Raw genomic sequence first — 23,772 nt, forward strand, 5'->3', positions numbered from 1 at the left:
GAAGATGGAAGCTGACAGGTGCATGGTCTTTAAAAACAAAAAATATAATACAAAAAGACCAGTAACAAGTACCGCATCGGGAATATAGTCAGTGTATTGTGACAGCACCGTATGGCAATAGATGGCAGCTATCTATGTCTGTTGTGAGCACAGCGTAATATATAGACTTGTCTAATCACTACATTGTACACCTGTAACTAATGCAAAATTGTGTGTCAACTATACTTCAATTAAAAAAAGCAAGCCCAGGGGCACCTGGCTGGCTCAGTCAGTACTGCATGCACCTCTTGATCCTGGGGTTGTAAATCCGAGCCCCATGTTGGGTGTGGGGATCACTTAAAAAATAAAGAAGGGGAAGATTTGTCTCCTTAAAAAAACACAAAAAACCAAATCTCAAAAAAGAAAAAAGAAAAAGAAAGACCGGTGGCAAATCTTCCCTCAAGTTCTGTTGTTAGACTACACTCTATCTTAAAATTGAACGTTGTCAGCGTCCTGAACTCCTGTGACAAACATCTTCTCAAAGGGGAAAGACAAAGTTAGGTGACCAGGAGCAGATCTTAGGCTGAGAGGAGTTTTCCTGATGACACTATTCTGATAGCACCTTAGGTATTAATGCTCTGTATTACAGTAAGACCATTAATTCCTGACTCGCTTCATGTTCCATGGGAACTGCAGTTTTCACTTGAGGTCCAAATAAAATTAAGTAGCTTTAGCTGGTGACTAGATGGAACTTTCTTAAAATTTTATAAACTGCTGAGGTTCAGATGACTGCCCCCACTCCTTAAAACCAATGGCTTGGGCAGATATACACTGTGCTGAAGGGGGCATAAAAAGCTCAATCTAAGCCTTTTCCTGGGGTTTGGGGCTAAGCTTCAGGTGCTCAGAAAGGGGACCTGGGAAGGTGTGTGGAGGGCAAGCTAGATGAATCCAAGACTCCCCACATTATTAATCTTATTTTTTTTTCCAATTGGCTTTACTACGGTAAAATACACAAACATGAAAAACTTACCATCTTAACCATTTTTAATTGTATAGGTCAGTGGTATTGAATGCATTCATAATTATTGTGCAGCCGTCACCACCATCCAACTCTAGAACTCTTCATTTTATAAAACTACAACTCTGTCCCCAATAAATACTAACTCTCCACTCCTTCCTCCCCTTAGCCATTGGCCACCACCCTTCTACTTCCTGTCTCTAGGATTCTGACCACCCTAAATACCTCATATAAGTGGAACATAGAGTTTGTCTTTTTGTGACTGGATTATTTCACTTAATGGAATCTCCTCAAGGTTTACCCGTACCGTACGTGGCATGTGTCAGAATGTCTTTCCTTTTCAAGGCTGAATGAGATTCCATTGTGTGTATACACCACACATTGCTTATTCATTCATCTGCTGACGGAACCTTGGGTTGCTTAAACATTTTAGCTCTTGTGAATAGTGCTGCTATGAACACAGATGAACGAAAATCCCTTCAAGACCCTACTTTTGGTTCTTTTGGGTACAAACCCAGAAGTGGAACTGCTGGACCATATGGTAATTTGATTTTTAATTTTTTGAGGAATCGCCATACTGTTTTCTACAACAGCTCCACCATGTTACATCCCTACCCATAGCATACAAGGGTTCCAAGTCTTCCACATCCTCCTCAACCCTTGTTAGTTTCTGCTGTTGCTACGAGTCATCCTAATGGGTGTGAGGTGGTATCTCATAGTTTTGATTTGCATTTCCCTAATGATTAGCGATGCTGAGCATCTTGTCATGAGCTCTGGCCATTTGTATATCTTCTTGGGAGAAATATCTATTCCAGTCCTTTGCCCATTTCTGAATTGGGTTGTTTGTTTTTCCACATTATTTATCAAGCACCTACTCAACACGTATCATACGCCAGGCACATAACTCTGCATTACCCTAATGACCCGTAAGACTGGTTTACTCATGAGAAGCCCAGGCACACACATACAACCACAGGATAAGAACTGGGGAAACTTGGTTCCTGAGTTCTCGCATGTAATTTCTGGCCCTGCTGCCTTATGAAGGACCCCCACCCCCTCAGCAGTTTTCTCCCAGTCCTCTTTGGCAACCCTTGGACATTTAATTCTTCTCAACCACCTGAATGATCACTTGCAGTCAAAAGAGCCCTCAGAGTTGAAAGCAAGGGGGCCCAGATCCCAGAGAGCTGCTATGGCCCCTACCTGGGAGGCAGCCCACAATGCTATAAATGTGAGAAATTTGGGGCTCCTGTTCCCCAAGAGAGCCAGAAACAGTTCTCCTAGGGCTATAATCGTTTGTTCCATTCAATGTATTCTCTGCAAAGAATGTCTCTGGGAAAACCGAAGACACAGGCATGAAACTTTAAGACGTGTGAGAGTCATTTTGAGGATGATGTGTCTTGAGGATTCTATGCCCAGGCAAATTTAAAAATAAGCAGGTTTCCAACGACTAAGGATGGGCCAATCTCTGAGGTTATTGAGTAAAAAGTCAACACTGTAAAGTCAATTACACTATTGACAGATACTCTTACAAGGAGATTTCACATCATAATTATATGCAAAGGAACCCAGCAAATACAAGCTGTGTAATGATCAGCTAATAAAAGTAACACTTCATCTATGTCAATAACAGTTTCAGAGTTAAGACAAACAAACATGGCCTTTGCCACTCAGTGGTGGGGAAAAAAAAATCCCTGAAAGACAAATATTTTCACTTAAGGAGAAGTCACTTAGACTCACACAGAAAACCTGCCACACAAAGCAGAGTAGGAAATTGGTCTTTAGTGGGTGCTAATGATTCTCTGGCCCTCCCTCCATCCCCCGCTGCACTGATCGGGGGGGAGGGGAGGCAGTGGTGGGAACACGAACACCCCCAGAAACCCTTGGTCACCAACACGGGGTCTGGCCAACATCTGCTGTTGCTCTGTTCTCCTGTGGACTGTTTTCCTTTTAACCTCAGATACATGGTCAAATTTTTAAAAAATTTTAAATTACAATGAGTGTGAAAGAGCAAAACAAGATCCTCCCACCCCAAGACTTATTAATGGGTTTTACATAGACACTGGTTCTACAAACACCCCCGTGGCTATGTTTATGTTTATTCTTTCTGAAAGCATCTCAGTACCTATTATTTGCCAGGCATTTGGGGCATGAAGAAGGCAAAGTATTCTGAGGGTATTCAAGGGTCCTTGACCTTACAGAGCTTGCAATACTCCTCTCCCCTAATTTCTCTTAAAACTGAGCTGGAAGGTGCCGAACTTGTATTTGGAGAATGCACTGCTAATGCACAATGGTTTTCTTGACTGGTTCTCGCTTATTTATGCAGATGGAAACCTGTCTAGTTTTGCAAACCAGCAGTTGTGCATTTCACCGAAAACTTCTCTGATGCTGACGAAGGTCACTCTTAGACTATGTGTGCTTTCACAGTGGACAGACATCAAGCAAGTGGTGCCATTTTAAACTACTGTCACTCAGCCCCAAACCCACCCTTCCACAGTGCTTTGCAGGCTGGGGCTGGGGCTGGGGCTGGGCTGTGCAAGCCCCACGTCTGCTGCACCATCTGGCTCCATGTTAGGCTCAAACAACACGAGGTGCCACGGAAAGACTGGGAAGGGGGTGGAGGAAGAAAGGACACGCCTCTTCCTGGGTGTATCCTGTTCACCTGAGGCCGCAGCTCATTCCTGTAGAAGCTGTTGAATCCAGCTCATGGTCCCTCTGATGCTTACAGAACCAACTTCTTCACGTTCCCCTACAGGGCTTGCACCAGCAGGAGATCCTGAGATCCCTCTGGTCCTTCTACAGGTCCCTCCTCTGAGCTCAGAGACTCCAGCACCCTGGGGAGCGGTACCCGTCAGAGGTCTGGATCCCCGCCCCCAGCTCCTCTTCTGAGGTCTGAGCCCCACCTCTGCAGGGCAACCATCACAACCTCTCCCCTTTCTCTTAGCCTGAGGGGATGTGGCTGCTTCCAGCAACTGCTCTCGCCATGATGCCTGGAGTTCTCTTTTTACCCTTCCAGTTACTTGGTTCATTACTTGGTTCATAACTCCCTACCTGGTTGATGGTTCTTTACATGAAAGTCTCCCTGCTCGAACACCTAGTATGCTTTCTGTCTCCTGACTGCACCTGAAACCTGTTTTGTGGTCTTTCACTGTGGCAGAGCCAAAGTGAGGTGCTCCCTTCACTGGGGAAGCAGCAACTCTTTAATGAGAGACAAGACTTCACTGTTTTGTGGTGGTGCTTTGTTATCGCCCCAGCCAGAACATAACCAGGAGCAAAAAAAAAAAAGAAAATCAATATTTTAAATGATCCTCTAGGGAGTACTAATCAGTAGAATGTATGATAATGGGAAATGATATACGCTACAAGGATAATAATTAAAATTAGGGGATGGCTCCTGCCGAAGGCTAACCTGGTCTTACGTCTCTCTCCCCGTGCGCCCGGCTCTCCTGTGCTCTGCTCCGAGGAATGGCTGGAGCCACATCCAGATCCATCCTGGAAAGGGCTGAAAGGAATGCTCAAGATGACAAACTGAAATCTATACTTGGAATCTGCTAATGAACATAGATTGTTGTTCCACGAGAAACAGTCTACAGTCTCAAAGTCCTGTCAGCCAAAAAGGTAAGGTGGGAGGTGAGGCTGAAAAGATTTTAAGTAAGAACAGAAAACGGAGTATGTCTCTCTCATAATGTGACGCAAAGGCACTGATACTTTGGCTTCATAGAAGAGGCTTTTCATTTATGAACTCAGGAATTACTGATCTACAGATAACCATGGAAGATACTGGAGAAATACAAGAGAGAGACCCATCCCCCCATCTATTTTTGGAAAGTATCACCATGTTGGGTTAGCGGAAATGCTATGTGGTTTTCTAACTTTATTACTATTCTAATTCCGAACAAATTCTCTCCTCATCAGATCCTAGACACCAGTGTCTGCCCTGAAGATTGGGGGACTTCCACCTTGGCAAGAGTAGGTTGGTTTGCCAAAAGAGCGGCAAGACACAATTGAGCGGGAAAGCTTCACGTGGTTCCTTCACACGAGGGAGCTCGACCTTGCATCTTCCCTCAGGCCCCCCAACAGACCTTCTGGGGTGGTTTCCTTTGGGACATGAGACACTATGAAAGGAAAATGGCCTTCAGATGCGAACTTGATCCAAAAGTGCAGAGTGAGCAAGGAGAGGATGCTATGGAGGGGTACAGCTCAGTGTGATGGGCCTTCCAAGCGAGAGCCTGGGCCCGACACTGCAAACGTGAGGAGTCATCAGCCATCAGCCAAGTGAGTGAGAGCCAGCCCTATCTATAGCAAGCGAACCCGAGAGCAGAGGGGGACACACAGAGGAATTCTACCACACAGGGTCACCCATCAAAGGGCCGCAACCAAAGCATGGGGCTTTCAAAGGAAAGAGAACTCCATCCAGGGTGGCTCAGAGGCCACGTTCCCAAAAGCTTTGTGAAGTAATCGTTTTTGTGATGGACCTTGAAGGAGGTGCTGATTTGCACGCGGAGGCTGAGGGAAGCCTACACAGAGGCAACAGAATGGATAAGATGGGCCAACACTGGGGAACAAGTTTGGCTCAAGGAGACAGAAGGAATGGGGTGATGTCAGGCTGATATGTGGGAGGCAGTGGGCAGAGAAGCAGCAGGAAAATAGGAGGTTTAATCCACACTGGCCCCTTTGAGGGGTCAAAGCTAGTGAGAGACCCTAACCCAGGGCTGGCAATGGAGTAAGAAGGATGGAGGGAAACAATTTCCCAAGGAAGAGTTCACGTGGTTTGGGCAACTGACCTGATTCTTGGAAGCAGGGGGAATGATGCCACCTGTTATTTATATCCCACTTACCAAGGCACTTTTCACACAGGATTTTGCGGTTCATTCTAGAGGTATACCAGTTGGCCTAGAATCTAATGAACAACTTGCTCACCACTTCCTTCCCCCTACCTTGCCCCACCTTCTTAGAACAAAAATGCTTAATTTGTCTTCATCTCCTTATCTGCAATGGGACCAAGATAATTTGAGCCCAGAAGGTGAAGCTGGCACGTGGACTGGGGTCCCTGGGAATTACTTTGACTTTTCTAACACCCAAACCAGGTTTATGGTCTTCACTGTTTAGAGGCTGGGCCTCTCCATCCCAAGTGACCCTGTGGGACACATGATGATGCCCTTCCCACTTCTTAGGCAGGCTCTGCCCAGAGAGTGTTTCCCTTACCTCACAGCTGCCGTCATTCCAATGGGAGTGATTGGCAAAGGCCGAACTCCAGGAAACAGCCCGCGGCTCAGAACCCGTGCTCCATTTTGTATCACTCCTGGAGGAACTGGAAAAGCAAAAAGGAAAGACACCACACATGAGTTCAACTTCTAAGATTTCTGTTGAGTCAGAAATTCTGGATACACCAAAGGAGAGAGAGAGAGAGCGAAAAGAGAGAGACAGTATTACTGGCATAGAGAGTGAACAGAGAGAGAGAAATACGCGTGTGCGCGCGTGCACACACACGCGCACACGCATGCACACCGAGAGGGAAAGAAAGATACCATGCCTCAAGAAAGAGGCTCAGTCAGCCGTGTCAGACCATTACCTTACAATCAAATTATTGATGCATTGGTTTAAAAAAGGGTGAGTATTAAAAAAATGGGCTTCAAACATTATTTGCTTGCGCTTATTAAATATAAGCTTTTATTTCCAGTCAGACCCTAACAAGATCTCAAGAACACTGACAGAAGTCTGATAGCAATGACCAAACAAAAGCATTTCCTCATGCTTCTCCGATCATGGTCAGAAGCTGAGAACACCTTTCTATCTGTCCTTAATCCAACAAGGGAAAAAGAGAGCCAAAATAATAACAAAGCTGATTTTACAAAAAGCCTCTTGGCACCTCAGTGCTCACAACACAGTTCGTGCTCACAGTGATTTCTGCTGCCGAGGAAAGACCCTTCCTCAGTGTGGTGGGGTAGAGGGTTGGCAGGGAAGCTCTGGCTCCTGCCTCAGAATCATGCAGAGCCCGCTCTGGAGGGCCCACTTCCTCCTTTCTCGAAGCTTCCCCCCGAGCAAATCTCCAGAGAGTTCTCTCACCATCCTGCCTTCTCCTAAATACCCTCGTCCCTGGAGCAACAGTAAGCCAACCTTTTTGCCAGTGAACATCAGATCCCGTCCGTTTCCATACAATCCCACAGGAGCCTCACACCTGTCTGAGGAGTCACACAACAGGGGAACCACAGGAAATCCGCAAGAGTCCATCTTTTTCGACCTCCCAAATAACAGTTTCATTTGGTTCAAGCCAATACTCTTCCTGTACTACCAATTCTCCTCCATGCGTCCTCGGGGCCAGGCGTGCTTCATGAAGTGAGAGCCCTGATGCGGGGCTTGGAGTCTTAGCTTTAATCTTAATTCCTCTTGTGTGACTTTATGCAAGTTACCGAAATCTCTTCTTCCTTCTCTGAACAGCATCCTGAGTCCCCCGAGCTCTGGCTGTGTTCATACAGCCCGCCACTCTGGCTGTGTTCATACAGCCCCCCCACAGTCTCATCCAGAGGCAAGGTGGATAAATCAGGCTTTCTCAAACAAATGCCATACCAAAAAGGCTCCAGAAAATTATACATTCAAAAATGAAAACCCTTCTGGATATTAAGTTTTTAACGTCCATATTGAGTAGAATACTCTCTACAAAACACAAACATGACTTTCTTTTATTTATTTATTTATTTTATTTTATTTGACAGAGAGAGATAGCGAGAGCAGGAACACAAGCAGAGGGAGTGGGAGAGGGAGAAGCAGACTTCCCGGCAAGCAGGAAGCCCGATGTGGGGCTCGATCCCAGGACCCTGGGATCATGACCTGAGCCGAAGGCAGACGCTTAATGACTGAGCCACCCAGGCGCCCCAACATTACTTTCTATCCTGTAAATTTTAGGCTTCTAAGAGCATGTTTACATAAATATTCCAAACCTTTAACAAGAGGTCCCTCATATAGGATGAATGTCCACTCCTGAATATAGGATAATGTTATATAGACTGATTCCTCGAGAATTCTGTGGCTCTTGCTAATATTTTTGCTACCTTTTTTTCTAGGTCTGTGTAAAGCCCTTGCCACTGGGTTTTCTAAAAGGTGGATGGGAGACAGAATTAAAACCAGTGCCCAAAGTCAGTACTGCCAATGCAGTCCAGTGGTCCAGAATCTTCCCATTCTCATACCATATTTAACTGTGACAGGAGGCTGAACTAGATCAGAAACTCTTAACCCGTGTCCCTTACTCTCAGCCTGATTTCAGACAGCAGATCATCTGAGACAGGAGACTTACCAACTATCTTAGAAGCATGAAACCTGTATAATGTGATACTCTGGGTAAGTATCCTATTTTGCTTAGTTGATAAGTTCTAAGGAAGAGTACCTAAAATTTATATTAACTGACTTACATTACTGATTTCAAGATTTCCTATAGAGCTACGAGACAAGAGTGGGATTAGTGTCAGTAGAGATATACAGATCAGGAAGAACACAGAATTCAGAAATATACCCACAAATACATGGCCAACTTGATTTTTGGTGGAAGTATCAAGACAACACAATGGGGGAAACAGAGTTAGAACAACTGGAGATCCATTTGGGAAGAAATGAACCTTGGTCCTTACCTCATGCCATACATGAAAGTTAATTAGAAACGGATCATGGACATAAACACAGGAACTAAAATTATAAAACTTTTAAAAGAAAAACACAGGAGGAAAAATGCCCATAATTCCCCAGGACAGACACGCAAAAATCAGGAGAACTCCGGAGTTTGTAGACAGGTGCTTCGGGTTGTTTGAAAAGAGAGGTTTTTGGTTTGTCTGTTTTGGGGATTGTGGCAAAGGGTTTTTCAGTTATTTTGCCGTATGGTAGTCTCTTTGAAATGGCCCGACAGCCACAGGCTCAGTTAAATTCTGATAATACTGTTGAAGACATCGGTTACTAGGGATCTCATCCAGAACAGCAGGCAAATCTGATAGAAACGACTACTTGTTAAAATAACTTAAAAATTTAAAATCGATACCACAGTTATAATTCTCGCCAGCAGAACTATTATAGTCCCATATACTGATTGTATCGATTAACAGACTAACATACCAAGTACCTGCTTAGGTATTAGATGAAGGGGACAGGGGGTTGCCACAGTTAAGCGGGACAGAGAGAGAATTAAAGTGACAAGGGAAATATACTATAGTAAGTGCTGGGGCAGGGGGTCTCTAGACACGGAAGGATGGAGACACCTGACCTGAAGTAAAGGGTCCCTGGGAAGGCTTCCTGTAGAAAGTGCCATCGAAGTTGGCGTTAAGAGGCAGAGGAATGGCACACACAAGGCCTGGAAGTAATAATAACCACAACATGCGCAAGAACAAAAAGAAATTTTGCTGAAGCATATGATCCCCTGCAGGAATGAGGTGCTTTTGGGCTTCGCCCCATGGGTACTGGGAAAACCATTAAAGGGTTCTGAGCAGGGAAGTGGTCCAGAGTGTAATGGCTGAGAGCCAGACTCTGGTGCTGGAAGGCCCTGAGTCTGTGTTCCATCTCTGTCATTTACTGCCTATGTCGCCTGAGCGAGCCACTTCAGTAAGAGGATGGGGACAGAAATGGGATTTAGCTCAAAGAGTGGAGATTTAACTGAGTTAATAAAGGCACTACTGTTTAAATACATCTTAGTCATCAATATCACCACCAACATCCTCAGAGCATCCTGAGGCCACCTGTGCTGTCTCCATTCCAGGCAAGCCAAAAGTCCGTAAGGACTGAGGGAGACAAACCCGAACCGTGCTGGAAGAACTTAGCCGTCTTCCTGGTCACAGAGTGCAGCTGGAGGAGCAATGGCTGCTCTTAACGGCACTTCTGCTCCCATCGTGCAAATCGTGTCAGTCGCCCCTGGCGGGGCAGGGGTGGGGGTGGGGAATGCCTAAAACACCTAAAATCTTGGGACAAAGACTGGGGTGCCCTGGAAAGTGAAGACAGCAGATGGGAGTCCTAGAGCACAGGTTCTCTGGACCTGGCATGGTCAGTGAGTCATCTGCCAATCAAAGGAGAAAAGCAACCCCAAGGTGATTGCCCCAAGCCCAGAGTCCTCTGCCCAAGCACCTAGAACCTTTAAGCCCCAGGGGCATGGCCAACAGGGAGCGGAACAAAGAAAGGAAATCAGTCCTTGGTGCGCACAGCCTGGAGACCAGGGTCCATTGATGCGCCTCACCTCATTTAGGCCTCCAGGGAAGAAGTGTTCTGCAGTGGATAAGAGTACAAGCCCGGGGCAACATGGCCTCCGTCCCCGCCAAAGTCTTGTCCCACCACTAGCTCTGCAGCTTTGGACAAGTGCCTTAACCTTCCTGTGCCTCAGTTTCCCACAGCTCCTAGGATTGTTTTGAGTATTAAATAGGAAGACCGATGTAAATTGGTCCATTCTGTAAGCTCATCATCACCATCTCGTTCATCCCTCCACCATCGCATCCCATCTCTCTAGCATCTTCTTACCAAATATCTGTAAGGAACAGGACCTGTTGGGGGGGGGGGGGATGGTGCGTCAAAACAGGGGGAAGTTCTTCCAGCCTTTTATGCTTTTTGTAGTTCTCCCCAACTCTGCATTCACCCCCTAAAACATCTTCCTGATTAATGAAGTGTATTCACTTCAAAGAGAATCTCATGGACAAAGCTATCCCGCAGCATTAGAAGGCTTTCCCCGAGCTATTTCCTGAACCTCCTGAACCAAGACTCCTGGCACATAAACTAGGCTCTTCTCCTGACTCCTGGAGTTTGCTCTCAAATGAGCTGCAACTGAATGCTGCTTCTGCCAACCCTGGCACTTCCCAGCCCTCCTCACTGGCAACACTCTCCATGTTGGGATGGCGATGTGTTCGTATTTGCTCACGGGCTGCCAGAAGCCAGCTGTGACACTTAACTATTCTCCCATCTTTCCTCCTTCCTGTCTCCATCCCCAAGCGTCAGGAACGAGGCTTGAGAAACGAATCACAGCCAGTCTAAAATGTCCGCGAAAAGCATTCCGAGGTCCATATTTAACTAGTCTTGGATGTGGAGGACTCCGAAGGAGCATGAATGCATTCCTCAGCCCTTTTCCTGTCAGCATGCCTCTCTTTGCCTTCCTCTGCCTCTGTATCACCCTCAGGGTAGACCAGAACACCTACAGACCAACCCCTTTACAACCAGCCTACCCCTCCCAATGCACTGAGATTGGTACCTCGGCTCCAGCTGGGAAGGGCTGTATGTAGTGAGAAACTGGACATGTCTGTGCTCTCACTGCAAAAGGCATAGGCCTCCAGCACCATCCTGTTCTGTTAGATCAAGTCAATGTTCAGCTTTTATCCGCAAGAAGACACACGTCTGAAATTCTCGATTTGCTGGGATGAGGGGCCGAGGACAGGAGCCACAGAGCGCCCAGTTCTTGCTGATCGACCACTTTCTCTTATGCCACAGAGCAACTCTAAACTTCCTTATTTTTAACCAGGAAGACAGGAACACACACAGAGTTGAGTCAGGCAGCACTGCTCACCAGGATCTAAATGCGATCACCTTGAGAACCTAAAAAAATGTCGATGGCACAAGACAAACTTCCCTCCGGGCTCCACCACCCTCAGCACTTCCCCACCCCAGTTTCCTCAGCTTCCCTCCTGATGCTCAGCTTCCTTGATTTTCACAGCTTCTAAAATTAACCTCTGAGCTCCTACTGCTGCCTTTGGAGGGCAGCCCTGGCTAACGCTACCAGAGGCCATAAGCTGAGCAGCAAGTGATTCCGATAATCCTTCCCTTTCCCAAAGTCGGCCTTTCCACCTGCTTACTTGGAAGGATGCTGGGGAGGGGGCTGGAATGGGGGAGCCTACGTGCCAGTTGCCTTTCTTCTCCAGTGCCTGGCGTGTTGGATACATATCCCACTTCGAGGCAGGGTGCAGAATGCCACCTCCATCCTCCCACCTGCTGTCCCATTTTGTTGTTTTGTTTATGATCAGAGTTCCTCTCTGGGAACATTCCAACTAGGGATTATATAAGCCTTTGAAGATGTGTAATGGTGATCTGACTTCATTAACAATCCCCCCATTGGGGTTAAAGATGACTCCCAGCGCTTGTCAAAGGGGAACTGCAAAGCAGGTACTTAAGTAGACTCTAGAAGCTGGAATTAAGTCTCCGTAGCCACTTTTATGGGAGGACGGGGTGGGGCGGGGAGAGTAGGTGGATGGGACTAGGAGCATAATCCAAAGTTCAAGAGATAAGGAGGCAGCAATGTCCTGTGCTGTTTTTCTGGAAGTAGCGTCCTAGAGCGCATGCAAGACAGAATGGCACATCTTGTAGAATGTTCCCCATGCTGCAAAGTGGCAAAGTCTGGGAAAGGGAACATCATCACTGGTGCTGCTGGGAGAGGGGACAAAACATTGAAGCCTGTGGTTTGGATTAGATGCACACAGCTGCCTCATCGAAAGTGAAGCATCAGGTCACCAGGGGAGGCTGAGGGGACCCACAGGGAGTCCAGCTCAAGCAATACACAGGGCCGGGGGGTGGGGAGCTGAGCTGCCATGGGGCAGTGTGGGACCCCTCAAAGATAAAGGGGCTTGGCTGACTGGAATTCTCACCAGCTTCTTGAGGAGCTTCCTTTGTACGATCTACTCAGCTTGTGGATGGTGGCTGGTCTGCCAGCCCCGAGCTAGCTTTGCAGAGGCTGGGCCCCGGGAGGATGAGAGGAAACCATCTAAGTGGCTACCATCTGGTAACCTTAATTGGAGCGGCTACGGAGGTCGATGGCAAAGGAAGAGCCTTTCAAGCCACCCGGGCCAGCCTCTTACGGCTGGAAATGACCACGGCAGACAGACTAGGCTGGTGGCCTCGGTTCAGACAGGGCATCGCACAGCCCCAGAGGGGAAAACGAGGGAGTATAAATGGCAGGATACAAGGAGACTCTGTCAACAGAGCTCGGCTCAGCCCAGCCGGGGGCTGCACACACACACACACACACACACACACACACACACCGGGACAAATGCACACCAACACCACCAGGCGGGCCGCCCATCCCCCAGCACTGCGGCTGGGGCCTGCTGCCTCGGAACCTTTTGGGTGAGGAATCACCTACTTTTTCCAGGCCTCGGGCGAAGCTGCCAAGGCAGGTGGATGGCGGCCACACAAGGCACTCACCGAATCTCAGGAAAAGAAACATGACACAAGTAAAATGAAAACAAGGGGAGGGAGGGGAAGAGTGAAGCCAAGAAATGCTAAGAGAAGACCAAGGCCCCGGGGCGTGGAGACACACACCTCCGACTGGTTTACCAGGAGGCTGACCAGCAGCTGGCTGCCTGGCTTCCCAAGTGCACACAGCGGACACTCAATCCAGGTTCACTTCCTTCCTGCAGTCCTAGTCCCATTTTCAGGGGCTTTACTCTGGCCTGTTGACCAGGCTCTAGCTGGACCACTTGGGGATTTTACTAGAGACTGGGGCCAAACAGGAAGGTGAATACAAAGATGGTGCTCCTACCCTCTCCCCTGTCTTAATATCAATTTCTTGGCTGCTCCTGCCAATGGGCCTCTCCTTCCATGACTTTTGGGGGCCTCCTGGTTCCTTCCTTCCTGTAAGGACCTGGAGCCCCCTTCTTGGCGTGGCACCTTCACGAAGGCTGAGGCTGGATTTCTAACAGTGGTTAAGACCAAGGTGGGAAGAAAGACCTCTAAAAACGACCCTATAGCTTCAACACATAAACACTGAGCTTTCAAAACTCGAGTTCAGTATTTTCATGTTAAGTAAGACTACGGATACCTTGAAAAAATAATTATTTATAGTCTGAGTGTTATAGTGAGGGAGTGGGGAGAAGTTCATTTAGCCACGAGAACATTAAAAACCATTAATTTGTCAACTAATCAAGATCAATCCTGTTTCTCTTCTACCTGTGCTCAAGAATTCAGTAATAATGGGCTTTTATGGGAGCTGCTGGGAATCCCTTAATGACCAATCCCCCTGCCTCTTTCTCTCTTAACTCCATTATTCTGGTTCATCAAAAGCATCTCTCGAAGCCAATGATCACTGTGTACAGTGGCCAGGAGCTAAGGAAGATGCTGCTGAATCTTGCACAGCTCTGATGAAAAAAGTATGCTTTCCTCATGACAAGTTATGCAGCCTGATTTTGGATGCCCTTTCAGACCATAACTTGGTTACAATCTGGTCTGTACTCTTCCTGTCATGTCATCTGAGAACAGAGTTTTTTGTTTTGTTTTGTTTTGAATTTCTCTGTCACTTCAAACATCATTTAAAAACCACATCACAGGGCGCCTGGGTGGCTCAGTTGGTTAAGCGACTGCCTTCGGCTCAGGTCATGATCCTGGAGTCCTGGGATCGAGTCCCGCATCGGGCTCCCCGCTCAGCAGGGAGTCTGCTTCTCCCTCTGACCCTCCCCCCTCTCATGTGCTCTCTCTCTCTCTCTCTCAAATAAATTAAAAAAAAACAAAACCCACATCACAGGGTAACTGCTAGTTACTGGACTGTACTAGTTATACCAGCACTTAGCAGTGGTGTGTGCTTTTCGGCGGGGTGGGCAACCTAACACTTCAATTGCTGGTAATCTGAGTTTAGATCAGGAGAAAGAACAGGAACTTGGCACCTTTTGGAGCAGGTAATGGTAGCCCCTGCCAGAGGGATGAGTCTCTCCTGAGAATGTGTGGCCGCATCTCTTGGGTCTTTTAAAAGAAGGAAGGACAAAGGATAGAGTCAAATTTCCTAAAGCTCTGGGGAAGGCTGTGACCCACGGAGGGCTATGAAGGATGCTGTGGAATTCCACATCAGTCTGCTATTCACAAAAGCACCCAAGAACGGATGTTCTCCAACATGAGGGATTTCCCTGACTCAGGAGGCCATGCAGCCCTCAGGGAGCCAGAGGCCGCAATGAGCTGAAGACCCAGCCCTAGGAATGAGCCAGGCAGGCACCAGCCCCTGGAGGGTGTCGTGGTGGGGTCTGCCGTGTCACGTTATCATCTCCGACCAGTGCGTTCGTCAACGGAAGGCTGCGATGCAGCGAGGTCCTGAGCAGACCCTGGCAAGTGAGCTGGCCATCTGCCAACGGGGTTCTGGCTGGGGGTGAAGTGCGGAATGTAGAGGAACTAGATTCAAGTCAGTAGGACGAGGGGACAGATCTCTCCATTTAAAGTCATCACTCGGGAAGAAGACCTTTCTAAAATCACGGTAATCTAGCTCCAGAGGTGGGAAAAAAACGTGAGGCGGTGGATAGAAGAGAAGTTCAAGGGAGGAAGAACGCGGTCTCAAGCTTGACATTGCTCAATGGCCAACAGAAGGTGAAGACAGGAGCCCTGCTTAGCTAAGTGAAGCCTGCCCTTCTCTATGACAGCGTGGAAGGCTGGTGGGGAGGACACCTGGGGGCACCCATGGTCCATTTCAAGGCCACTCTGAGCTCCTGCACACCCACCTTGCCAGCTCTCTTCTCTAGCTATAAAATGGTAGCCTGCTATTAATGAGGTCCCAGAAGGGAAAGAAATTTCTAGAAACTGTTAAGCTGGCCCCATATAGCCTTGTCTAGCAGAAACTACCAACTCACAGGAACTACTAGTGCAGGAGAAATCAAGTTCTCTCCACTGGGACTCATTATGGGTTCTGCTTCCCTTCCTCCCAAGTCTTAAGCCCTAAGATTACAGAAAACCTTTGTCATCTTGGAAACACACCTATGCATTCATTCACACATATGCATGGCTGCATGTTTGTATGCATATGCATGTAATTGTGCACTGACGTAGTTTTAAAGTAATTCTACCAGGGAAGTTCTACTTGAGCATTAGTTCTTCCTATGGCCCGGTATATAAGTGAGAAGGTTAAGTTCACGAACTATGGTGCCGTAGGCTATAGACATATCTACTCACAACCTGCTTGTATCTCAGGGAGAGCATTCAAAAGCATCATGGCACCAGCAGCGTCAATGTCAGGATCTGGAAAAATCAACCAATAAACAACATTATTTACAACGGGGCCGGTGTGTGTGTGTTTCCCCCTGCAAGTCACAGTTTATGAAAGCAACAGAGAAAAAAAAAAAAAAAATCCAGGAACCAGATGAGCTAATCCCAAAGGTGACTTTCTTCCCATTTGGATTTGGGAGGAAGAAAGGTATTCTAGAATGAGATTTAAGGGGCAGGTTGGTAAGTTTTTCAGACAAAGCATGGTCCCTCCTCATTTTGCTAATTTCGTAACTGGCACTGTATGTTCCTGATAAGCTGCTGACCTGGGCAGCCCCGTGCTTGCTCCCCTGGGAGTAGGGGAGTGGGGTGACAACAGGAAGTTTAGCTCTAGGAATCTTTGATGAACTGGGGAAGCTCACAGCACCAACAAGAGACAGCCCTAAATATACCTGCATCTAGTAAGATACACACAAGACGTCGGGGTATTTCCATCTGTCAGCAGAATGTAAATTATGTTTTCCGAGACTGTGTGTGCGCGCATAGTGGTGGTAGAGGTGGTGAAGGCATTAAAAAAAAAAAAAAAAGCACTTAAAATATAAAGAAAAAATTAAAGTTACGATGTCGAGGGCACAATGTTGGCTTTCACATCTATTACTGCTTTTAATATGGGACCAAAAAAAAAAAAAATACTCCTCACTCTGTTGCTCTAATTCTTAATAGGTTTCTGAATCCTTACTGATCCACGAGTTGACAGATGGCAGGTTATATAGAGACAGAGAAAAATATTATCCTTTTATAACTAAATTCATTTTCCTCTGAGAAACAGCAGTGCCGCTGCCATGGAAATGAGAGTTGCCATGGCAACAGTAAACAACCCCCAAGAATGGTCACTGAATAGGCTGAAAAGAACATCTGCCCCAGCGCGGCGTCCCAGCTGCCCCGGGGCGAAATTCGCTAATAGTGCGGTGCTGCTTCGTGACAGAAGCTGCCGCCTGTGCCCCGTCCAAATAAATGAAGTGTGCAATTGAAGTCGACATCAAAATGCCCGCCCTTGCAGACTACTACCTCGGTGTCCGCTAAACCCAGTGACTAATGATGGGGGGACAGGGGGGCTCACACTTGTCACTTTTTGTACAAATTACATACCAAAAAATTCAATTTACTACTAATGGCTCCATGGCACTTTACTTTGGGTATTACGCGAGGAAATGACTTTTTTACTGTTTAAAAAAGTACATTTTTCATACTTTATATGTGCAGTTTAATTCCAAGGGAGTAACGTGATGCAGTATAAAGCCCCACAAGCAATTAATAATAAGGATGATGCTTGTTCTAGAAGACAATGTCTCAAAAACAGGTGATGGGGGTGGGGGGAGGAACTTTACTCCACAGGCCTTTTTCGATTTTGCCTGCAGGAGGTCCGTTACTTACACTCAATGATGGAGTGAAGGTTTGTTTTAATAGTATATTGTGTGAGAAACAGGTAAATTAACTTATTTGGCAACTCCTGGGGTGAAATTCCTAAAACAGTCATCGCTCCCCACTGATATTAAAATATATATATACATGTTAGTTGAACTGAAAGACTTAAGGCCCCTCTCACGGCTCCCAGGGTTCCTGCTATTCCTGTGCCTTTGTCCCCCACACGGCCTGTGGCTAAGAAGCAGGGCTCATAGCTTCTGGAAGATGCTGTGGAGGGACTGAGGCCTTCTCCCACTCCCTCTTTTTGGAAAGACCCCCTTCCCCTCTCAGGACTGAGAAAACACACCTGGCTCTCGGCAGAGCAAAGGTTCCTTACCGTCTTCAAGAACATAAGTATGGTGGGCAACCCAGGGTTGGCCTGGCTGCATGGCCCCCGCCTCCCCAAGTGACTCTTACCCAGACTTTCCCTCAACCACCAGGAGGTTCGATGGGGATAGAACAAGAGGAAATATAGGTTAAAAAAAAAAAAAAAAAAAAAAATCAGGAGTCTTTTCCTATTTATTTCCCCAGAAAATGAAACAAAGTGGTTCTTTATTCTTCAAAAACACACGGGACCATAGGAGGAAGGTGCAAAGGGCCATAGACAGACATAAGGAAAGAAAGGAGAAAGAAGGAAGAGAAGGAGAACCTTCAAAAGAAAAGAGCACCATCAACACCCACATGAATTTCGCAGAACCTAAGGGGCAACAAAGAAAGTGCTTCAGACCCACAAAACATCACCACGACCACCTCCCCCATCCCAGCTGAGCCAGATCAACACATCAACTAAGTGAAAACAGGACTTTTAGGACAAGTCCCCCAATCCTTCCTTCCTTCCACCAGACCAGACCTGCCATGCCTGAGGCCTCCACAGACAAACATTCCCACGCCACCCTGGCCCTCCCGCTGGTCTCCAGGCATTTAGCGAAGGTGCCACACCCAGACTTGTCGTGTTCTCGTTCATGATCAATTCCTACGGCCCTACTCTTCATTGTGCATGGACCAGTTCCTGTGTGGTATACGCCCAAACATGCAGCCCTGTGGGCAGAATGGAAGGGAAGGCAAGGCATGGAATGCCCTCCTCTTGACACCTTGGCAGTTGGAATTAGCAAACACGTGTAGTGTAATGGTCTGAGAAAATGTCCTTCTATGTTCATTGTGTGCATGCTGACACCACGGAGGGGCTGCCCAGTCCCCAGGGAGACACAGGGAGCACCTTCCCGGGTGTACAGTTTGATGAATTTTATACCAGGGTTACCATCACCAGAATGAAGACAGACAGCACAACCAAGATACAGATTTCCATCACCCCAAAGTTTCCTTGTACCCCTTGCAGTCCTACCTGCCCTTGCCCGGGGCAAATCCTGGTTTGCTTTCTTTCTCTCTCTGATGGGGCACCAGCAGCTCATTCCTTATTCCTTCCATTATTGAGCCATATTCTGCTGTCTGGACAGAACTATGCTTTGTTTACCCGTGAGCCTATAGATGGACGTTTTGGCTGTTTCCAGCTTGAGATCTTATAGAAGCCCCTATGAACTTCTGCATCTATCTTTGGTGAACATGTTTTCACTTCCCTTGGGTAACTGCTGGGAAGAGCATGTTTAACTTTACAGGGGACCAACGAACTCTCTTCCAAGGAGGCTGGACCATGTATGAGAATTCCAGTTGTTCCACACTTTTGTCAATACTGGAAACTGTCAAGCTTTTAAAATTTTCCCCATTCTCACAGCTGTGTAGTGGTCATTCACTGTGGTTTTAATCTTTATTTCCCTAATGACAAATGATGTTGAGCATCTCTTAATGTGCTTAATGGCCACGGGTGTATCTTCTTTGGTGAACATTCTGTTCAAGTTTGTGACCACTGCTTAATTGGGTTCTTTAACCCAACTGTAAAGTTGTAAAGTTCCTTAAACATTCTGGATAGAAGTCCTTTGTGAGATATATTTTTTTCTCAGCCCATGGCTTATCTATTCAGCTTCTTAATAGTGTCTTTTAATAAGCTGAGTTCTACATTTTTATGAAGTCCAATTTATGAACTTCTTTTACAACTCAATTGGGTTTTGTTTGCCCCAACTAAGAAATCTTAGCCTACCCCAAAGTTGCAAAGATTTCCCTCCTGAGCAGCTTCGTTTTGAGTCTCATGCGTTAGTGTAACATTATCTGGGTTCCATACTCAGATTTACAGGAAATGAAAATGGAACTCACTAACCAGAACTTTCTTCATCCAGTAGGCTGGTGAAGCACAGACCTCCTATTACAGATCAACACCAGGAAGACCTGCCTGGGCTACAGGTGGGTTGGGGGAACACCAGGCAGCCTGAGAGATTTGGTCAGCCACGTTTCTATGGAAAAAGCTCTCTAGGACCTGCTGCTAAACACCTGCCGTGTCCTTATATTCACCACACCCTGACGTCCTGTGTGTGCTTGAGCTGACAATCTGCTGTCTCTCCTCTCCAAAGAGATGCTACAATGCTTATTCATCTACCTATTATTTCTTAGTTTTCTTCCCTTTTTAAGAAAATATGAAGGTAGTGCGTTAAAATATACATGAGGTAGATATAATTTGAGAAATAAATGTCTTCCCCACAGACCCATTCCCAGATTCACATTTTCTCCTACAGATGTCCAGAAGTTGGCTATACAAATACAGACATTTAGGGGAGCTCACCAATGGGAGGTATTTATACTCATGCACACGTACCGACTCTTTAAAAAAGGGGTTTATGTGGAAAATACTTTTCTGCATTTTTTTTCTTCAAGTTTTCACTAGATAAGACATCTTGGCAACCTTTCAGATGCGTGCACGTTGTCTAAAGTTTTTCTGTGGTGACTTTTTCATGCATAAAAACAAGCCACACTGTTTGGACTGACATTCTCTTTTCTTTAGGCTGCAGACTACTGGGAGAGCAAAGACGAAACATCTGGAACCTGTGCCCAGCACGCTGCTGTTCCCTACCAAACTTGAGCCCCTGAAGACACGGCCTCAGCACAGCAAACCCCCTCTCCTTCCCCGCGTCCCCCTCCCTCAGAGGATGCAGCGTGGCCCATTCCCTCCCTTCTCTGCCTGCTCACAGCTCTTACTTCCTCAACCTCTCTGGGGCTCACCCCTACTTGCTATTTTTTGTGAGCACACCTGAAAGAGTCCTTTCTCCACGGTCAGGAGAGGTCAGTGTTGGCTTACATCTTTAGGCATGAGGGAGGCTTTCTGATGGAAGCTTTTGAATAGGACACTTTTGATCAAGGACACTGGTCGTGGAGTTTTTTGGCCGGAGGGGTTTTAGGAGATGAGGCAACTGTTTGGGGGCGAGGGGTTGCTTCTGCTCTGGAAGCACGGCTGCTTCTGAAGGAAAAAGGTCCAGCACTAGATGCAGGGGAGGGTGAGCAGTGGGATGACTGCACGGGATTCTCTCCGGGCTTAAAAGAGAGGTTTTCTTCCCCCCAAATTGTTCGATCCAGCTTATCAGCACAAGAGGAAGATATTTTGGTCAGGAACTCTTTCTAGGAATGAAGATCCACCCGGCAGGAGTATCCTTCACATGTTGCCTCCCTGGGGAACTGGGGTGAGGGGTACAGGAGAATAAAGAAGCATTACCCTCTTTATTTTTGGAGGGGAGAGTCTTCCCAAAGTACCTAATTCAGCATCCTCATACAGAAACCCCAAGTCATTTACCACTGCTTAATTCAGTACAACAAGTATGCCATTATGGATGCTTCGTGAAGTTAGGACCATCCTTAAAATGGAGCCAATCTCAAACCCGGATTAAAAAGATTTCCTCCTCTGCTCATGCTTCAGTAACAAATGTTACTTCTCCTCTGGACCAGTTCCCAGTGTCCCATTTCGATTTTCGTCTTTAATGTGGTCGTCTTATCACATTGCCTCCTCTCGGCAGTACAAGACTAAAAAAAAGGCCACACATCTCAAAAATGCTTTCAAATCCTCTTCTTGTGAAGGTACATACACAATTACATTAACGCTATAGTGAGAGGAGTAGGTAACAAAGTTTCTAGAATCAATGGTTCAGCTTTTTAGATGAAAAGATATATATTGCACTTCATTTTCCCAAAATGTAGAGATGGGTTTCTTTGGGGCACAGGGATGGGGTCGAGGTGAGGTGGGAAGAGGCCTTCTGTCTGGGGGTGTGATGGGAAAAGAACTGGTCAAGGCACAAGGATTCTTCGGGTCAAGTCTTGGGTCTGCGGCTAATTAACGGGTGACTTTAATTTTGCTGGGATGGAATTCATTTCTTTTAAAATGGTGGGGGGTGGCTGCAGACTTGGGAGGGGACAGATGGGTTTTTTTTTTACCGCATTCCACATAGTTACTCTGCCTCTAAAGTCCCCCGACTTCCTCTTCCCTTTCCAGCTAGTGGCTGCCAGAACTATGGACTCCAAGGAGCACCTACCAAATGGTGTTATTTGTTCCAACGCCTTTGGAGAAAGCGAACGCTCTTAGTAAGGCTGGAGGAATACCCTACTGTTTCTGGAAAGCCATGACCTGTCATTCTGGGCATCTGCGGGGTCTGCTTTGAGCAATCCATCTGGCCTGATGTGGGCATCTGGTGGATTACTAGTGTGGCTGCTGTCTGCATTCACTCTCCTTCCTCTGGGATGTGGGGTCATAGGGAAGTGACTGCCAAGACCACCTTATCCTGACAAACTAAGAACACAAAGGACAGGTGGAAGCCCCTGGTTCGTGGCCCTAGACTGCTGCAAAATGTGAGCACCATCCTTAGCATCACTGAGCTGACCGATCTAACAGAATGATAACAGATTCCCATATGGGAAGCCTGAGAATTACAACCAATGATTCTCTTAGAAATGGTTTAATTGTCCATAGGTCTAACGTGTTTATTTCTGCCTGCTACATCCCCATCATACCTGAACTGTTTTACAGGAAGGTGAAAGATCTTTATATAATTAAATAAAATAGATTCAAGAAGCATAAGAAACCACCAAACAATAGATGACACACAAATGGACAGAAATTATGGGACAGAAGGACCCGATGCTCCTTCAATCAAGTGCACACACCAAAGTATTCATATTCTCTTGCATTCTCCACCAGAAAGTGAGCCCTACTGCAGGACTCACCCCCTGCAGCCTGTATTCCCAGCACCTGGAACATAGGGGTGCCAGATAAATAGCTGTTGAACAAATTAATGTATGGCTTATCCAACAGCTGTCTGAGGCTGATGATGATGATGATTACAGGGCATAAGCCTCCATTTTTTTTTTTTTAAAGAAAGTTAACACTTTTGTAAAAATCATTCATTTTTAAGTAAGCTCTAGGCCCAATGTGGGACTTGAACTTATGACCCTGAGATCAAGAGTGGCATGCTCTACCAACTGAGCCAGCCAGGTGCCCCAGGGCATAAACCTCTTGATGTGCGGTGGAATCCCCTGGAAACTCCAGAAAACCGTAAGTCAGGCCCCACCCCAGATGACACAGGGAGTTTTGCAAAAATTCACCAGAGGAGTCTGTTGTGTAGGAAAGGTGAAGAACAACTTTACTTTAGTAGTAGCAAATCAAGGGCATATGGATGCCATCCAAAGAAGTCCACTGAGGATGACCGTGCTCCCCAGAAGTCTGTTATCACCTGTAACATCACTAGATCTCTCTGCTTTGAAATATCTTTATCCACTTTCTGCAACTCTGCATGAGTGACACATCCGAAAGTATTTGGTTAATCCATGAAAATGGAGAAAAAATACTTGGGATAACTTTTAGGGCCAAGGAGACAAGAAATAGATGAAAATAAACAAGCAAGCAAAAAAAAAAAAAAAAAAATCCCAATAAGGTATACATTTCCGGGCGGGGGGCGGGGGGGGATTCTGGATCTGCCTGATTTCATTTATGCACATGCCATATACTAAGTAAGTGGTTCTCCATCATGGACAGTTTTGAACCTCTTCCTTCCCAGGGCATACGGCAGTGTCTGGAGACATTTTTGATTGTCATGACTGGGCAGGAGTGGAGGGTACCCCTGGCATCTCGTGGGTAGAGCCCAGGGATGCTGCTACTCAATGTCCTATAGTGTACAGGACAGCCCCCCACATGAAGAATTATCCAGTCCAAGATGTAAGCAGGGCTGAGGTTGACAAACCCTGTACTAAGCTTACATGTACAGGTGCTGTGGTCAAGAAAAGCAGGTTTTTTGAATCAAATGATCTCAAACAGTACACATCAAAAATAAATGGATATGAAATTTATTTTGTTGTTGCTTTTTTCTTTTTTCCTTTTTGCAAAGGCCCTAGGCCTAGGCGAAGAGAAAGGATATCCATGTTTGTGGCTCTGAAACCACCGAAGTAGGGCGTGGCACTCTTTGGCCACTGTTGAAATCAATCAAGGAATCTCCAACAGCAGCTTCTGATCTCAACGGTAGCAGCTCAGGGAAGCACTGGTAGATCTACTGAGA

The 23,772-nt window shown here is 46.5% G+C and overlaps 1 protein-coding gene across 8 annotated transcripts in view; it reads right to left on the reverse strand.

Annotated features, from left to right (window-relative positions):
• FOXN3 (forkhead box N3) overlaps positions 1-23,772 on the reverse strand; it is a 386,804-nt gene that overhangs the window by 12,108 nt on the left and 350,924 nt on the right. For 6 of the 8 annotated variants that reach the window (XM_032405758.1, XM_032405756.1, XM_032405757.1 and 3 more), the window contains 2 exons: positions 15,863-15,928; positions 6,200-6,305 (listed from right to left, as the gene is read on the reverse strand). In XM_032405758.1, the coding sequence (XP_032261649.1) occupies positions 6,200-6,305; positions 15,863-15,928 (172 nt within the window). The remainder of the gene's footprint in view (positions 1-6,199; positions 6,306-15,862; positions 15,929-23,772) is intronic. The other 2 variants (XM_032405762.1, XM_032405764.1) reach the window with 2 other exon arrangements.

Source organism: Phoca vitulina, unplaced genomic scaffold (genome assembly GCF_004348235.1).
Source record: "Phoca vitulina isolate PV1807 unplaced genomic scaffold, GSC_HSeal_1.0 scaffold7, whole genome shotgun sequence".
NCBI lineage: Eukaryota > Metazoa > Chordata > Mammalia > Carnivora > Phocidae > Phoca > Phoca vitulina.